General features: G+C 35.0%; 3 protein-coding genes and 2 non-coding genes across 5 annotated transcripts in view; 4 read left to right on the forward strand and 1 right to left on the reverse strand.

Annotated features, from left to right (window-relative positions):
• LOC119833077 (poly(A) RNA polymerase, mitochondrial-like) overlaps positions 1-3,687 on the reverse strand; it is a 6,321-nt gene extending 2,634 nt beyond the window's left edge. Inside the window, exons 1-6 of the mRNA XM_038356950.1 lie at positions 3,551-3,687; positions 3,308-3,483; positions 2,607-2,927; positions 1,873-2,001; positions 1,042-1,253; positions 6-43 (exon numbers count right to left, since the gene is read on the reverse strand). Of these exons, the coding sequence (XP_038212878.1) occupies positions 6-43; positions 1,042-1,253; positions 1,873-2,001; positions 2,607-2,927; positions 3,308-3,483; positions 3,551-3,644 (970 nt within the window). The 5' untranslated portion in view covers positions 3,645-3,687. The remainder of the gene's footprint in view (positions 1-5; positions 44-1,041; positions 1,254-1,872; positions 2,002-2,606; positions 2,928-3,307; positions 3,484-3,550) is intronic.
• A 250-nt stretch (positions 3,688-3,937) lies between these two features.
• On the forward strand, positions 3,938-4,919 carry LOC119832834 (ribosome-recycling factor, mitochondrial). The gene has a single exon (XM_038356621.1). The coding sequence runs from the start codon at positions 4,051-4,053 to the stop codon at positions 4,804-4,806; it is 756 nt and encodes a 251-aa protein (XP_038212549.1). The 5' UTR covers positions 3,938-4,050; the 3' UTR covers positions 4,807-4,919.
• A 556-nt stretch (positions 4,920-5,475) lies between these two features.
• The window catches only part of LOC119832805 (interferon regulatory factor 2-binding protein 1), a 102,246-nt gene continuing 89,933 nt past the window's right edge, over positions 5,476-17,788 (forward strand). Inside the window, exons 1-3 of the mRNA XM_038356571.1 lie at positions 5,476-6,001; positions 6,224-6,356; positions 7,565-7,586. Of these exons, the coding sequence (XP_038212499.1) occupies positions 5,558-6,001; positions 6,224-6,356; positions 7,565-7,586 (599 nt within the window). The 5' untranslated portion in view covers positions 5,476-5,557. The remainder of the gene's footprint in view (positions 6,002-6,223; positions 6,357-7,564; positions 7,587-17,788) is intronic.
• Trnaf-gaa lies at positions 7,060-7,132 on the forward strand. The gene has a single exon. It is a non-coding gene; the product is annotated as a tRNA-Phe (tRNA).
• Positions 7,695-7,766, forward strand: Trnat-cgu. Its single transcript has one exon. It is a non-coding gene; the product is annotated as a tRNA-Thr (tRNA).

A 17,788-nucleotide genomic window follows, 5' to 3' on the forward strand; every position in this document is an offset into this window, starting at 1 on the left:
CGCGCCCAGCTGCCACAGCAGCTCCGACATGTACACGCCCGACCTGACCGTAACTATTTTTAATAATCAAGTACGCTAAACCTGACTCCGAGACTCCAGCGCCGAGCTCATCGCCGCAGAGTGGCTAGTTACAGTTACAGCTCGGCGCTCGGTCGTTTATCGAATACATTTTGGAGAGTGCGCTGCGGAATTACACGGCTTAATTCCACTCCATTTCTCCGTCGTCGAGGCGCACAGACTCAAGGCAATGCTATTTGGTGGACGTTCCATGTTCCCGGACTAAGCGGTTCGACTCCACATTCTTAATTCGAACCGCTAGGGACTGGAACCTGCTTCCTGAGTCTGTGTTCCCCGACAAGAATCAGGAAGTTTTCAAGAGAAGACTGAACGGGAAAGCGGATAGATTGAGAAAGGCGAACGTGAAACCTAGCAAAAGGGATCCATCTTAGACTACATCTCAGCATACCATCGGACTAGATCGTGGTCAAGCGCTGCCCTATTACAAACAAAAAAAAAACAGCTCTCAGTTGCAAAAACCAAGCTCGCGAGATTGCAAACTGTCAGAAAGTTTGCTTGCAATTTAACGTATTACAGTCGTTACTGAATAATGCAAATACGTCGCGGATACGTCTTTACGCTGAGAATTACTTTTCCCGTACGTCCTATTTTTGTGTTGTTTTTAAATCAACCAAATCTAACCTAACCCATCGCATCAAACGCCCATTTCTAATTCGACGGTTTGTTATCAATAGATAATATTCTAGTTTGATTCTAGATTGGTTCTTTTGCTCAATCACAGCCGCGCGGCCTAGATAAAATAATTTAGCGTTTCATGGATACAATATTGTAATCATTGAATAATGTTTCATATTGGTTTAGATTAGGTTCTTAATCATCTCAATAGATGGCGTGGGGTATCCTGTAAGCACATAAAACTGGAAGAGTAGAAGAAATTCGATTGTTGAGGTGGGATCATGTGGGGCCCAGCGAGTGATCAATTTTTTTTCTATTCTTTAAAAATGTCTTAAAATGAATACTCACATATTATTGTAACACAGATCGCACTCCAGATCGCTAATTTCATGTGAAAACTTTACGATTGGGACCCTGGCATTCAGGATCCTGGTGACCCTGGAGGCCCCTGGGATCCTTAGTTCCAGCAGAGACGCCACCAGTTCCATGTGCCTCTGCCAGGGGCTCCGACCCCCTTCGTACTTCCTCTCTTGGAACACTAAGCGACGGCTTGGCTCCATCTGAAAATTATAATGCATTTGCCTACATCTACTCTGTTCAAAAATCAAAAACTGTTCAATTGCTTTGAAAAATTCTTTAAACGGTACAGAGTTACATCCTAACAAACTCGTTGCGTTTACAAGCTATTTCAAGAAGCAACTGCGGCGAGATGTCGATGTGCAACTTTACAAATCAAATTAAATAACTCTATTTAACTCGTTTACATGGTGCTACAAAATTATAGCATCACATATACTGCCATTGCAAATGGCTTGCAAAATTTTATCAATGCTTTTTTTTTTAACTACCCATGGCTACGCCTTGTTAGTCTCAGGCTTGCCAGATCGCGTGTGTCGCTTGAAACATTATAATGTAGTAAGTATGTGAATGTTTAATTAATATAGTCAGTAGTCAGTATACACATTATTTTTTATAACTTCTGCATAAACAAACCCCAAAATAATAATAAGAAGACTCAACTACAACACTTCAAGTTCAGTGATACAGAAGCAAAAGAATTTTAATGCAATCTAATTCTGAACTGCTACAAAAAACCACAATATAGTTTGTAATATATAAATCATAGTAAAATGTAATTTATTATTATAGAATTAAATATCATACTTAAGACAAACTTACCATCTCCTGTGTCACAGTGTTAGTAAGAACCAGATCCAAGTCGCATCCCATTTTACCGAATCCATTCACTGACGATCCAAAAGGCTGTATAGATATGTTTGCGTAGAGACTATTTGTTACAACTTCTAGCTGAAAATAGAGAACCAAATTTTAGTACAATAGCATTTCATGGGGCGGGGTTTGAAGCATCGTCTTTTGACCTCACAGCCACCAGCAGTCCTGCCATAGGATTTATTTGCCATTTTTACATTTTAACATGCCTATTGGATTGATTTTTAAAAAACAAAAAGCGTGCATTTTGCGTTAAATAATAATTATTAACAAAAACGTCCACCGCAGTCAAATCGTCAGAACTAGACCAAATTCAGTACCGAATTCAAATATATGAGTGGGTAACGCTTTTAATAACATTATTTAGTCTGGTTCTGGTTTGGTTCTGGCAAACAAATAATTATAATTGTCATTCCATAATATTCAGGTCCCTCCAGAACTAAAGCACCCGGTCTTTGGAAGGTTTACATGGGCACTCACATCCAAGAAGCCCTGTAGAATATTAAATGCGTTTTGGGACACCAGCCACAGCCTGTCCATAACTGCACTATATAGAGATACAGCCCTGGGAAGCCTTGCTGATGAAGGACTATGACAAAAAAGGGAAAGAAACGAGAGTATCTAGTGTGAGTCTATGTGGAAAAATTGAGAAACAGTTATGATTTTTATGATTAAAAACTTACCTGTCTAGCAACCATGTACCTCAGCCTTATATCCATATCATTCAACTTAGTCCTATCATAGAGCAACTGTATCTGCTGCGACACCGTCTCACAATTAAACAGCTCTTCAAACAGAACATCATCTTCCACCTGTGCCGTGCCATTTGTTATTGCTAAAGTCTTGTTACTCGCTGCAAACTTCTGTTTTTCACCAGGAGCAGCACGGAACCAGAGGAAGGGAGACTTTACAGCCATCACATCAATGTCTTTTTGGTGGGCACTGCATGCGTTTAGTACTTCTTTCATGTTATCCTCTGTATTAAACTCGATGAGCATGAAATGCTAGAAATTTAATAAAAAAATTACTATAGATTTTGTGCTTTATTTGCTCTTTTTTAAATGACAGAACAATCAAATAAGCTAAATAAGGTTAAGTAGTCGCCAGTGCTTAATTACAGCATACCCCAAAAGTATGTGATAAGATTAAGTGTTTTTTTTTTTGATAATCTGTTGTAAATATTTTACAAGCAGTCTAATCTATAGCCAATATTATAAAAGCTTATATTATGTTTGTTTGATTGAGTATGCAAAAACTACTGGTTTAAAATGAATATCAGCTGTAAAAATGTGAAAAAACATAATTGAATGCAGTTATAGATGAAATTGCATGAGTTTCTAGAGTTAAAAGAACTATCGAATATTACATGTATAAGTTTGATTACCTCATCATTTGAATTTTTGTAGTGGTGTACATCATTAATTGTTGCATATTTAGAACAGTATCCATACAATTCACTGAACGACGATTCAGAGTTCACTTGTACTACGAGGCTTCGACGTGCCTCAGCTTTCCTTTGGGCCACTATCTCATCAAAAGTAATAAACTTCTTCGCTGTATCTATAAGTATATATAACCTCAAAAATATTTCGTTACATAAAAAGCGACATTAAATAACAATAAATACCTGATTGATTTCTAAAAAACAAATATTTGCAGTATGATGTATTATACGACTTCCTATTTAGGCATAATTTTACTGTCTGAAAAATTACAGACATTTTTAAAATTGTTTATAAAAATAGGTTAATGTTATGATCATGTCAGTAATGACATATAACATATTTGACATATTGTTTTGAAGTCTAAATTTGACCAAATGTTATAAAAAAGATAAATTAATTGGTGGTTTATGGTTTCATTGATGCTACCAATAAAATTACTATTAGCAGGAACGTTACAAAATTTGTCTGGATATTACATTGATAATCATTGGAGTTTGGGAACGTTTGAAGACATTTAGTACCTACTAATTTAGGTCTATCGTGTATTTTGTCATTATCTTCGGTTGTGTCAAAGTCACCAGTTTATTAGTGTCAAAAGTCAAAACACCTTTTTTATTTTTACGAAGTTTTTAATTAAAATAAACAAATTTATTATTATATCTTACAAAAGTGGTTACTAAAAATGGGGACACTATTACTTCAAAGATTGATTATACCCATAGTAACGCATACAAGAAATGTAACTCCTAACCTTTTTCGAAGTAACATAGGAATTATTTCTGTGAATACAAATACAATCGCAATAAGGAACTATGCTAAGAATAAAGACAAAGGTAAAGACAAGAAAGGTAAGAGTGCTAAAGTTGAAATTAATCCAGCTATGATTGCGGAATTGGTAGATGTCGATAAACTAAAAAACCGGTGCCAGGCAGCTATTGAAAAAATGAAAGACGACTTTGCAAAGAACCTCTCGATACGGTCAACGACAGGCTCGATAGAATCTCTTCCAGTCAAATATGAAGGTAAAGATTATGAGTTACAAGAGCTTGCTCAAATAATAAGGAAAAATCCAAAAACACTTATCATAGATTTTACATCGTTTCCTCAAGTTATACCTGATGTTTTGAAGGCAATACATGGTTCAGGATTGAATTTGAACCCTCAGCAAGATGGTACTAGGCTATATGTACCTGTACCTAAAGTGACTAAGGAACACCGTGAAGCTTTGGCTAAAAATGCCAAAGCATTATACATAAAGTGCAGAGATGCAATGAAAGATGTACAAAATGAATTCGTTAAGAAGACCAAGAAACAAACTGGTGTGTCTGAGGATCTGGTTTTTAATGTCACTAAGCAAATCGGGGTTTTATGTGAACAGTATCAAAATGATGCAAAGAATATCTATGAAACCAAGCATAATGAGCTCGTAGGAAAATAATATGGAAGCATTTATTGGAGACTTGATTTTTTTTATAGATTTTGTTATTCAATGAAATATGAATAGTTATTTAGTATAAGACATAAGATCGTAATAAAGATTGTTGAATTTGTCTTTTTGTTTTTATTAATAAGGTTATCTCATACAAAATTGTATTTAATGAGCATAATATAAATAGCAACACTGAGTATAAATATCATAAGATACTTATTTTTCTATAGCCGTGTAGAAAATGGGTTTTGCTTTTAATCATTTTTTTTGTGGTCAATGCATTTATGTAAATAGATATTTAATATTGCGTCCATTTTTATATAAGTATGTTATAGTGTTTTATCTGTGCAGTGGAATGCCACGGAACTTATTTCTAAACTCCAGCGTTCAGTCAAATCCAAAGAATAGTATAATAATATGGTTAAGATGCTCTCCACATTGAGGTCTCAATTAATAATAGAATTCATTCGTTACTGTAACTTATCATTAATGACCTATGTATATGCCTAACTTAAAAATAAACTGTTTTTCTTCTCTTTGATAATATTAATGGTTTCATAAAATAAGACGCCAGAGAGACTGCGCCAATATCCAGTGTTTACGTATAAAAAAAACTGGCAATGGAATCGCTTTACTGTCACTTGTATTAGTAACAACTGTCAATACCCAATTGTCAAATACCTTCATGTTTACTGTTTTGATTTGAAGAAACGAGAAAGTGTATTATTGTTCTACTTATGTGAAAGTATCATAATAATAAATGGATAAAAATCCACAGAGATCTAAAAACATTTACGACAGGGTTATGCCCCGTGTCAGTAAATCTCGTGTTAGTTTAAATTCGAATCCAACTGTAAAGCGATATGAATCTTCCGCGCGTATTGGCGCCAAGCAAAGTTCTTCAAATTTTACTTCGGGTGTATTCAGTGAACTGCCGACCGTTTTAAATGACTACATACCAGAGAGTGCTGCGGTTAAACCCAAAAGACCTACTTATGTTGTTAAACCTAAACGAACTTTAAAGTCTATCGAACCGATAAAGTCGCCGCTTCTAAAAAGTTACAAACGGACCGAAAATGTTCAAAAACTTAACACGGCTGCTTCTGCACCGAATGTTTTAAAATTAGATAGTTGGAGTTGGACTGATAGCCATCTTAGACAGTGTTATTCAAGTAGATCGCATACAAGATTAAAAGAACTTAAGGTAAACAAGTTAGGTGTGATTTTTGTGTTTATGAATAATTTCTTTAGTGGTAATCTAATATCTGTTAATTACATACTGCAAATATCATCTTATTTATATCATAGAAATAAACCTTTATAGGTTGAATTTATATTCAAATTGATAATTTAATATTTCATTGTCACAAAAATTAATTTACTTAATTTTTGGATAAATGTCACAACCACTATTCATCATTTTCAGGAAGAAATAAAGGCATATGAAGAAATAGAGAAATCAAAGAAATTCCGTAATCGACTCTACGAGTCATGTGGTGTTGTGCTCAATGATGGTGGACAGGTAGCCGTTGACAAAGCAGTGCAGGCTGAAGGATTTGGTAATCATAAACTTGTTTTAAAATACTGTAATGAAGGAATTACTCCAATATTAGGATGTTGATAATTAAAATAAGACAAATTAGTTCAGCAGTCTATGATGACTAATGAAATAACTGTTATAAGGGAAAAACAATGTGGTAGGTGGTGATTTTTGTTTCAGGGGGGGCTAATGAGAGAAAGAATATAAAGCTATATGAAGGTGTATAGAATGAGAATTATTGATTTGAATCAGAAATATTTTTTTCTACAAAAAGGAAAAAATAATAATAATTTCCTAATAAAGAAAAATCACGCCAATTGGTTAAATCCATAGAGTTGTCGAGTAAAAAAAAATGCATTTGCAATGCACTGAGAACCTCCTTGGTGCAAAAAAATAAAAATTGCTTTTTTTTATATGATTAAAATGTTTCATTATTTAAGATATTATTTAGTGAAGCGCCATCTATTGCTCTTGGAGGTAAACATCTTTTTGATGATTTTATGAAGATACCAATGAGAAACTTCAGAGGTCTCTATTATGATTGTAAAAGTAGACTTAGTGATTGTTGTTATTGATATAAAAAACATATTTTAATTTAAATAAATACAACACAATTCTTTTCTAGGTATTATGCTTAAACTAAATATAAGTAAAATATACCGAATGCTAAATACATAATTCACACTGTCAATAGAACGGCTATTTCATTTCTTACTTCATCAGCCGAAATAGCTCAGTTGGGAGAGCGTTAGACTGAAGATCTAAAGGTCCCTGGTTCGATCCCGGGTTTCGGCAACTCTTTTTGTTTTTTGTGTAAAATATATTATTTTTCTCATTGTTGCTGGGATATTTATGATAGTAACATTAGCAATATATTTATTTTATAGCTTTTTTATTGAAAATTATCGACAGACATATTATAAAAAAATATTAACTGTCGTAGATAGTAAAACAGTTCCCAGCTCCGGCGCTGCCCGGTTTAATGCTTTTTTTTTTGTAATTTTTCGTACTAAGAGTTCTTATCCTAATTCTTCAATCGAAAACAAATGTGATAAATGAAAACAATAATTGAAATCCGTTCAGTCGTGCTTGACTTCCAAGTCGTGTAACTTACACGGACCTATTTTTATACACAGAATATTAATTTTTATTTATTATTAAGATTAATTTTTTTTACTTTAATTCGTGAAACTATATTAAATTAATAAAGTTTTTATTTTTTTACAGATACAACTACTATCTTATCCAGGTATGTTTACTGCGTATGTTTACTGTCGTTCAACGTTATAATAACGATTTAATAAGATTCAATAATTCTGTATAAAATATGATACCGTATTTGGTGAAACCTCATATCGCCTCTTTAGCTCAGTGGTAGAGCACTGGTCTCGTAAACCAGGGGTCGTGAGTTCAATCCTCACAGGAGGCATCGAGTGAATTTTTTTATTTATCATACATTTTTTTTTAATATTTTGCAATAAAACATAGGTATATTGTTAATATCTCTTTATTTGGCGACTGTCGGTCGACTTTTTGATTTTATAAAATTGTTGGGTAAATAATTTTAGAAATTTAGGGGAAGAGATTTATGAAAATTATTGTGATTTAAGGAATATCTAGTTCGTAGTATCTACAAAAATATAATGATTCTTATAGTAGTCACACCTCTCGGTAATTTTTATTTAGTGCTGGCAGAATAACCGTGTTACAGTCTCTGCTGTAACATTTATGGTGAGTCAGTATTTTTTTTCTGTGGTGAAACAGATATATGAAGGAATTTAGTTGTTACATTATGTTATACTTCTATTTATATGTTTTTAGTTCTAGAAGCTTAGAATCCTATCCCTGTTCATCCACTGTTCTGTGTCATTTTTCGGAAATATTTTCTATTCTATTCAATTCTAAGAATGTACATTTTATTTGTATATTAAATAATGTTATTATAAAAATCTTCAAAAGATTATTATGATTTTTTATATATTTTGCCAATATTTGGTGATACTCTACTAAATAATTGTGTTTCAATACTTGTAGTCTTAAGATCCTATTAGGTAACATTTACCTTACTGTGTACCATAAAATATTCTGTGGTCCTTTCTCAAGGTGCGTTAGATAGTGTTACCGTTAGAGGCCCGTTAGTGGTAGGGCTGACACAGAGGGAATAATTTATATGATTTACTAGCTGCGCCCCGCGGTTTTACCCTCGTAAGTCTGTATACCGTAGGATTATCGGGATAAAAAGTTGCCTATGTGATAATCCAGTTTTCCGTATAACGTAGGAATATCGGGATAAAAATTTGCCCATGTGATAATCTACGTACCAAATTTCAATGCAATCGGTTCAGTAGTTTTTGCGTGAAAGAGTAACAAACATACACATACACATATATCCATTCTCACAAACTTTCGCATTTATAATATTAGTAGTATTACTAGAATAGTAGGATTATTTCTGAACATTCGTTGCAAAAAATAAAGCAAATTATCGCAATAGTTGCTTTTTTAGGTATTGTATTTAAGTTATTTATTAAAAATTCTTTAATAAACCGCAAGGAATTCTCTCATTTATAATAAGCAGAGGCGTCAATTAGTTAAACAGTTTCTATATTTTTAATAAGGCATTGTGTAGTTACAACATTGTAAGCGCATACGAAATCTATGTTTGAAGCAAAATCTCGTTCCCTCTAACACATCAATTATATCCACCAGCTAGCAACCCTAAATGTAATCGTATTTACCTGACATATCCTGTTTTACGTTATCTGCCTCTGCTAATGGTATATCCAGTGGAACCGGCCGTACCAAGACAAGTAGCCGTTTGTGTTCTGAAAGGCTATCTATCTATTTATTGCGATAGTAGGAACATGCTTTATTGTCGTTGAAAATTTTCGTATATATTTTAGACTGTGTTTGGGACTTTAAACGGTCTGATACAGGGTCATCAAGTTGTCCGTAAAGAGGATCTGCAAACCGAAAATGCAAAATCCATATGCGCTCAAGGATATGCGTAACGCTATTTTATGAGATAATTAAGAAGTTTTATTTTATGCCTTAATTATTTCTCATAAAAATGGATACAAACTAACCACATTTTATATAATTGTAAATCAAAGCAAATTTCTTGATTATAAGTGTCTGTTTCGTGAATTTTTTCGAACGAGAAGACGCCACTTCTTTCTATATCTTGAGCATAAATATGAGGCTTATAAAAGTCCACCGGGAAAAAATGAATAACATAATAAACTTCGGAATATAACATACACGATCCATTGACTTAGTTGACACTATAACAGAACTGTCCAAACGAAACCAACAAAAGCTCGTAGTGGAACATGCCGGTTTACAATCGATGTAGCAATACGTCATATCCGCTTCCCGCTGGCCCGGCTCCAGAGTTCGGGCTATTTCTGATATCGACATAATATATAGCCTCGGATTAGCTGCCATTTCCGATTCAGTATTTTCCCTACATGACGCAGGAGGAACAATAGCTGGTCTGGTGTTAGGCGGTTTACATGTGCAGGTGATTATGCGTTATCCACGATGTGGGGTACTGTCTATGTTGATGTTATACGTGTGGAAACTGAACCGATGCGTCATGTTGTAATTATGAGTGCATAAATATATCGTTGAATGGGTATTGAGGGCGTAAAACGGAGGAGAAGCTGACTTTTTGATATAGAATACACAATAAGTACGTTACCCAGGGATTATGATGTTAAATGGAAATAATTGTATATTATTATACTATTATTGCTGTAAATTTATATATAATAACAATAATAATAAGAAGTTAAACTGCATCGTATTGTGGATAATAATTGTACAAATTTTTCACTAATAATACGCTCAATCTCTGTACGCTCAATCTGTAGTGTGTATTTAATTGAAATAAATAAATAAATTCACGAATAAAGGAGAACGTGTAAAAATTATGCATATTTAATAGAAAAGTTTAATTTATGTTTGTTCGAAATATTATAGAAGAAATATATACCTATAAGTGGTAAATAATATGTCTGATACATAGCCATTTATTCGGGTGAGCAAATTGTAAATTGATTGTGAAATGTTGAAATCTTGCAAGAAATAAAACATATAACTACAAGCCAAATTTCGCATCATATTATTTAGCTTAATGAAGTATAAAAAATTAAAAAATAATAAATTATTTTTCCTTCCTTCTTCCTATAAAATATTCTGGGATTACCAAGTGGGATTTACCAATTGCAATTCAAGAATATGGTACAACGTTACGCATACCAATCAGAAGGTTAGTATTAGCACTGACGATCGAAATCTCTAAACAAACAAAATGGGAACTACACAAACATTGCTTGGCTACGGCCCTTATTAGGGCAACGGACTCGTGGCAACTGAATGGAGTGACGTCACCAACCCTTTGACGACTCACACGCGATCCCTTTTATTTATACGACGTTGAAACGAGACAGATGCGATTATATAAACATTGGTGAATCAGTGATGCAGTTGACGTCGAGCCAAAAGTGACTTTTGACGTAAATTGTTATGGCATTGATGGTATGCGCTGATACGTGACACGTTGTTTCGATTATAAATAAAGATTTGCATCGCTTACGGTACTGAGAAAGTTTATTAAGACTTAATAGATTTAACAAAACAATAATATCGAATCTGCTAATAAACTTTACAGTACGGTAGGGTAAGGTTGATTATCCCTTAGCGTGTACTACTTATAGGTTTGTTTATTAACGTTCAGAAGAGTTACTGTAAATCTGCAAATTTTGAAATCAACGTCTTTAACGGATTACGGACGGGGTTTATTCCATGTACTATTTATCAATATAAATATTCCATTTGTAATTACCCCTTAGATCTATATAATTAACACTTATATGTATTTTGTTGGCAGTACGAAAGAATATGTGTAGGGTACTATAGTCAATGAAAGGACTTGGTTGCAATAGGTTTGCCGCTATATCATCATTTAATAGTCAATAAAAGTTAAGCCTCTAGACTTATAAAATGGCTCCACATAAAATAACTGCTAATAACGTTAAAGTGGTAGGTTTCAAGGGAACAATTCATACACATATATTTTCATTTCAATTCATAAACATATTATTGTGGGAGTCGAGCTTGCTTCGGCACGAATTGGGCCACCTCGCACCGGGGAAGTACCACACCCCCACAGAAAACCGGCGTGAAATAATAGCTTGCTATTGTGTTTCGTACGGTGAGTGGGGGAGCCGGAGGCCTTTTTCCTTCTCCTAGCCAGCCAGTCCATTCCTTCTTTCCAGTCATAAATCCTTTCCTTATCCCTTATCCCTTAAAAGCGGGCATCGCATTCTAAGAGGTCTGAGCCTCTGCGAATGTTCATAGGCGGTGGTGATCGCTTACCATCAGGCGAACCACCAGCTCAGTTGCCCGCTATGACTTTTAAAAAAAAAAAAGACACAATCAGTTAACGGAACTGCGTCAAAATTTTTTGATTTACTGTTGTTGCGAACGTTTCAGTTTGTTTTGACTTCTCTTCTAACGATAGCCTTGTTAATTTTTCAAGAATGTTGAAAAGTCGGTTAAGAATATCCAATGTGTATTCATCTGCCGAAAACGGTATAAGATCTGTCTGATCGCAGATAGGCTTCTCGAAAATTCTTCCAAGAAATTAGTATGCATGAGAGCCCCATTTTGATAAGATTTCTTTACACAACAAAGATATGGGCCTGTGGTAGGAAAGTAATGAATGTTGCGTTCTAAACAGTTTTCAATAGCTCATGAAGTGTGTTAGCATTGCAAATGAACAATTTAAACAATTTAAAACTGTATTCTGGGTAATTAGTAATGAAAACAGTTAAAAGTATGTTTTCCTGTTAATTGATACTCCAATAATATTGTTGTAATGGTCTATATTTAATATGTTTGGGGTAATTCCGCAAAACTGTACTACGGTAAACATTGCGAAATTTTAAATGTATTAAAATACTAGCTGCGCCCCGCGGTTTCACCCGTGCAAGTCCGTATCCCGTAGGAATATCGGGATAAAGAGTTGCCTATATGTTATTCTAGTTGTCCAGCTGTCTACGTACCAAATTTCATTGCAATCGGTTTAGTAGGTTTTGCGCGAAAGAGCATCAAACACACACACATCCTTAAAAACTTTCGCATTTATAATATTAGTAGGATTCGTCATATTACCGCAAAAACTATTGTGTGTATTGAAACTCGTCATTGTTGTATTTACTTCAAATGAAACAAATAAGTTAGGTGATGCACTCGCATTGATAATATTAATAAGAACTGCAGTTAGGGTTGGCACTTAACCATCAAGTATTTTTATTTTACAAGTTTGCCTCCGAATTTAAGTTATGAAGTATTGTTCGTTATGACAGTTAATTGTACTTTGCAGTTAGCTGATATATTTTTTCTTGTAATTGACATGATTGCATGTATGAAATGTGTGTACTTTGAAATTGTACTTTATATTGATACTATTTACTTTTTCTATCTCACCTACTTGTACTTAATTGCACAAAACAAAGGTGGCAACCCTAATTGCAGTGCTCATTTCTTCTCCGCGATATTTGCGGTAAAGAAGTTATTTCGTACTTCGAGAGGGCGATTGTCAATAAATTATCCAGATCGTTCAGATTCAGCGCAGAATTCGAATCGCATTTGCGGTTGCGTGGTCACGTACTTGCAAACACTTGAACGTCTGCGGATCGCACGTTTTAGGGTTCCGTAGGGGGTGGTGTAAATACATTTAAAAATGTACCCTATATAAAGGGAAATTGTTTCATACAAAATCGCCATGTCCCTATGTATGCTTAAATCGTTAAAACTACGCAACGGATTTTGATGGGACTTTTTCATAGATAGAGTGATTCAAGTGGATGGTATAAATGTATAAACATCAGCATTTAAAGAACTACTCTGAATTTAACGCGTGCGAACCGCGGGAAAAAGCTAGTAGGCTAGATTAAATCCTGAAATATCTATTTTTAACAAAAATCTAAAACGCCTTCAAATTGTCGGAACGAAACTAAATATAAATGGAACCATATGGAAGGACCTGATTTCAAATAAACAAAAAATCATAACAATCGGTTCAAACAGTAAAAAGTTTTGAGGTAAAAACACAGTCGAATTATATCTCGCTCTTTCTACCACACAGAACCCATACTAATTTTCTTCCCCGACTTACCCAATTACCCTTCAAAGTGTGACCGCCGTCACGTAGAGCGGGCTCCCCGAGAGAACGTGACTGTCACGCGTCACGTATGCTCCCCAGATGAAAATAAACTTAATCGCACGGAGCATTGGATATTAGTTGTTCCATCAGGGAGGGAAAACATCGTGATGAAATCGGTAGCCAAGCATGACGTCTCACGACCTGAAACATACCCCGCACTTGGCTTGGCATTATGGTCGGAGTCCTGTGCCCTTGCACTGAGTACAGTGAATATGGGCTGATGATGATGATTAGAAATAACAAACAGTGATGAATTATGTGCGAAGCTGTTATGCTATTTTTAACCGACTTTAGAAAAGGAGGAGGTTCTCAATTCGATTGTATTTTGTCTTTGTGTTTTTTAGCTCATAGATTTTTATTGAGTGAACTGATTTTGATGATTCGTTTTTTAATCGCAAGATGGTACATCCCTTGTGGTCTCGTTAAAATTCTGACAATAGAAGGAAATGTATGCCGTGCCTATTGGGATATGAAAAGATATTTGAAATTGGTCTAGCAGTTCCCATACAAACATGAACTATACTCTTGAATATTTCGCTCGGCGCCGCTTTGTGTTACGCTTAGCTAGGGGCTGCCAACTATACAGTTAAAACTGTATTAAATGCTTTTTTTCATTAAATCATACTTTTGACAGTTGAAGAAAAATAAAGTTTTCAACATCAAGTAATCACTAGAATAATACGCTATCACTATATATATATATATATATATATAGATTCTCACACAAATAAATTTCTATCCAATCAGAGGAAGCCACATGCATATAATAATAAAACAATATGTAATAATTTAACAAAAAAACAAGTAAATACTGTTAATTTTTCGAAAATACTGCTTAATATTCTCCTCAGATCTAGGTATTTCTTAGGTTATTCTTCGGCGAAAAAGTCGGCCATCCTACACGTAACAAAGATGGCATGGCAACTAGACGGACGATAAACATATCTAATGATGTTTTGTGTAAACATATCATTAATATTTGAACATCACATGAAAAAACATATATTGCCCACACGATATTTTTCCCATTAAACGTTCCAGCGTTGGATCAATATTCTTAAACATTACAGTCTATCATTAAGAAATCAATATAATGGCCTACGAAAAGGTATTACTACTGGTATATATTGTTACTAGCTGGAGCCCTCGACTTAACTCGCGTAGAACCTGTGGTAATAATCTCTATGTACCAAAGTTCATACAGATCTGATCTGAATTTCCGTGAAATAGTAAGAAAAATCTAGAAATTCTTACAAACGTTTGCCATTATAATATTTGTATGGATGAATTTAGAAGCGTAACAAATTTTCCTATTCATTTCATAGATCTTAAAAAATTCTTCATAGATTCAGTGACGAAACCATCCCTTCAATCATAGATACACACCTATCCTTAATATATGTCCATACCGAACTAAGGTGAAGAGTCCAGTCTACCCAATAAAGACTTGATTAATAAACTGCCCCAGTACAGGCAACCAACACAGCGCATAATGCATCGCATGTCACAGTGCAGTAATCAACATGCGTTAGGAATGTTAATTCGCGGCGAGAACGATGCTAATCTCCGTAAGCTGATGAATACCAATCGCATGGCGATGTGGTCACTCGCCGTGTCACGGGAGACGCGGGTAAGGTTTAATAGTTAGGTTGCGTGGATTGGTTTAGGTTAGCTTGATTGTATCACTGTTACAAATAGTAACGGTGATATTAGAATCACCGTTACTATGTGACAATTGCAATATATCTTAGATAGTTATGAGTTTCTCCGTTCGAGGCATGTAAAGTTATTTTTAACCGACGACCCTAAAAACAGGTGATTTTCAATAAGACTAGTTTTTGGTTTACTTCGTAGGGTTTAAATGATTGATTTGATTATTTTTGTGTTGGATAAGAAATTGTTATCGTTTGGTCCCATGGAGGAATCTGGAGTTGTTTCGCTCCCCCTGGTGCGTTGGGGACCTTTTTTGCAGAAAAGGTTCATTATGTTTTAAGTTAATTTTGATTTTGATGGATTATTACCTAATAATATGACTATAATAGATTAGAGCTCATGTAAAAAAGGCGTCATTTGGTCACTTAACACAATGCCATTTAAAATAGATGTCTTATATTAAGCGCTGTAATTTTCAATGTTTATATAAATACTAGTGGCCGTTGTATACGCGCGAACTGTAACAACAAATAGAAGTCAATCATACATCTAAATTCACCAATGTAAATACGATTGCATCATGTACGTAATTACATGTGTTTATGTTATCAAACGTACGCCAAAACGCCAAAGCTTTCGTTACTGACCGCTCCCTAAACTTGGCGCTGGTGCCAGCGAACCTCCCGCGTGGTTTTACTATTATGGGAGGCGAATACAATGAACTGCAGTCGTGTACTGACAAAGAAATATGCACGAGGAAAAGGGAGAGTTTTTAGAGGTCTGTTTAGTTGGGTTGTTTTGCTTTAATAGTGCATATTTTTGCCATTCACCGCATCACTTGACGAAACATTTAACGAGGCGTCTTATATGAGTGTATGTAGCGATGTTCTCACATTCGCAATTATATATTAAGTTCTTGTTGGCCATTCGTGCTTTTTGATTACGTTCGAAGAACACATTTAACGCGAAAACGTGAATTTTAAGACGAATAGCGAGTGCACTGCACTGCACTCACCTTGATAGTTCGTCTCGCTAGTCGAATGTGTATATGCATCATAAGATATTGAAGTTCTGTGGTTGATTTATGGATACCCCGAATATGTGAAACCCCGAATAATTTGACTGACAATGCAGATTTGCAATAGTTTTTATTACATTATGTATCTTTATTAAACAGTCGTAGGACTTTAAATTTTGTATCGCATAAATATGAATTTTTATTCGATGATATTATAGTATGTGCCAATCCGCACTTGGCCAGCGTGGTGGGTTATGGCCTGAACCCTTTTTAGAAGGCCTGTGTCCCTGCAGTGTGAACAAATGTGGATCGATGATGGTTATGTAAATTATATGGAACAGAAATTCTAATACTGCGCAATTTACGCATAGTATTTTTAATCAAATAATGCCCAAGGGAAATGTTTATCGAAAGACCAACAATAACTTACTTCAAGAACTTTTCTATTATATCAAGGAATGAAATAGGTTTCCAATCGAGTCAAAACCTAAACAATGTATTTAAATCGAATTCCCGTATTTGAAATTCAAAGGGCATTACGCAAGGGCGACTTCCGATTGGTTCCACGATCTCGCTCTACTTCCGGTGGGATAATCAAGTTGTCTCTAGTCTATGCACGCATCGCAGTCTAGATTGTCTATTGATTTTCTATTAACTATGAATTCAGCGTGGCACGGTCTCCGGAATTGGTTTATTTAAATTCCTGCTTTACAAAACTTATGGTTATATATATATTTTTTTGCTATTTGTTGATCAACTAAATGCGTGTGAAAGTAAATGGATAATTCATTAGATAATGGGCAACATTTTTGTTCATGTAACGTGATTTTCCTCAGAATTTGAAGGGAAATATAACTACAGTACTATGGAGGATTAATCTCGTATCAAAGGAAGGTACTAACTAACCAATATTTAGCTTGCCCGGACTCCCCCGGGTATATGCAGTCGATGGGCGTGCACACACAAAGACCGTGTTTCTGTAGTCCTTTGTGTTTGAGGCGAGCAATCAGCTTTGAGCTTTTGCATTGTTCGTAAGATGTGATAAGATCCTTCTGTTTCTATAGGCATATGTGTTAATTTCGGGCGATTAAGCTGGTGGTTCGCCTGATGGTAAGCGAACATCACCGCCAGTGAACTTGCGCAGAGGTAGTGGTTAGGCGAATGCGCTGCCCGCTTTCAAGGGGAAAGGGATGAGGAGAGGATTGATGACTTGAAAGAAGGAACCCTTGTGAACGGATTTTGGACCGTCATTCGTGATGAATTTGATTTTTTACTGAGCGTCAGTGTTGCCATCTCGTATAGTATAAATGTTAAAAAGAAGTATATGCACGCCTATGGTTTATTCTTTTTATATATCTATGTATATTCCTATATAGATTCTTTGTATATACGGAATTAGAATAAACATCCCCTACTATATTAAACTAGCTGTGACCCGCGGTTGAAACCGCGTAAGCGCGCTGCGTAACCGTATCCCCTAGGAATATCGGTATAAAAAGTGCCTATGTGTTATTTCAGTTGTCCAGCTATCTACGAAGCAAAATAG

Source organism: Zerene cesonia, chromosome 16 (assembly GCF_012273895.1).
Source record: "Zerene cesonia ecotype Mississippi chromosome 16, Zerene_cesonia_1.1, whole genome shotgun sequence".
NCBI classification, from domain to species: Eukaryota; Metazoa; Arthropoda; class Insecta; order Lepidoptera; family Pieridae; genus Zerene; species Zerene cesonia.

Bases quoted from the DNA above. Each gene is read 5' to 3' on its own strand.
- LOC119832834 (XM_038356621.1), top strand. From the start codon at position 4,051: ATGGGGACACTATTACTTCAAAGATTGATTATACCCATAGTAACGCAT.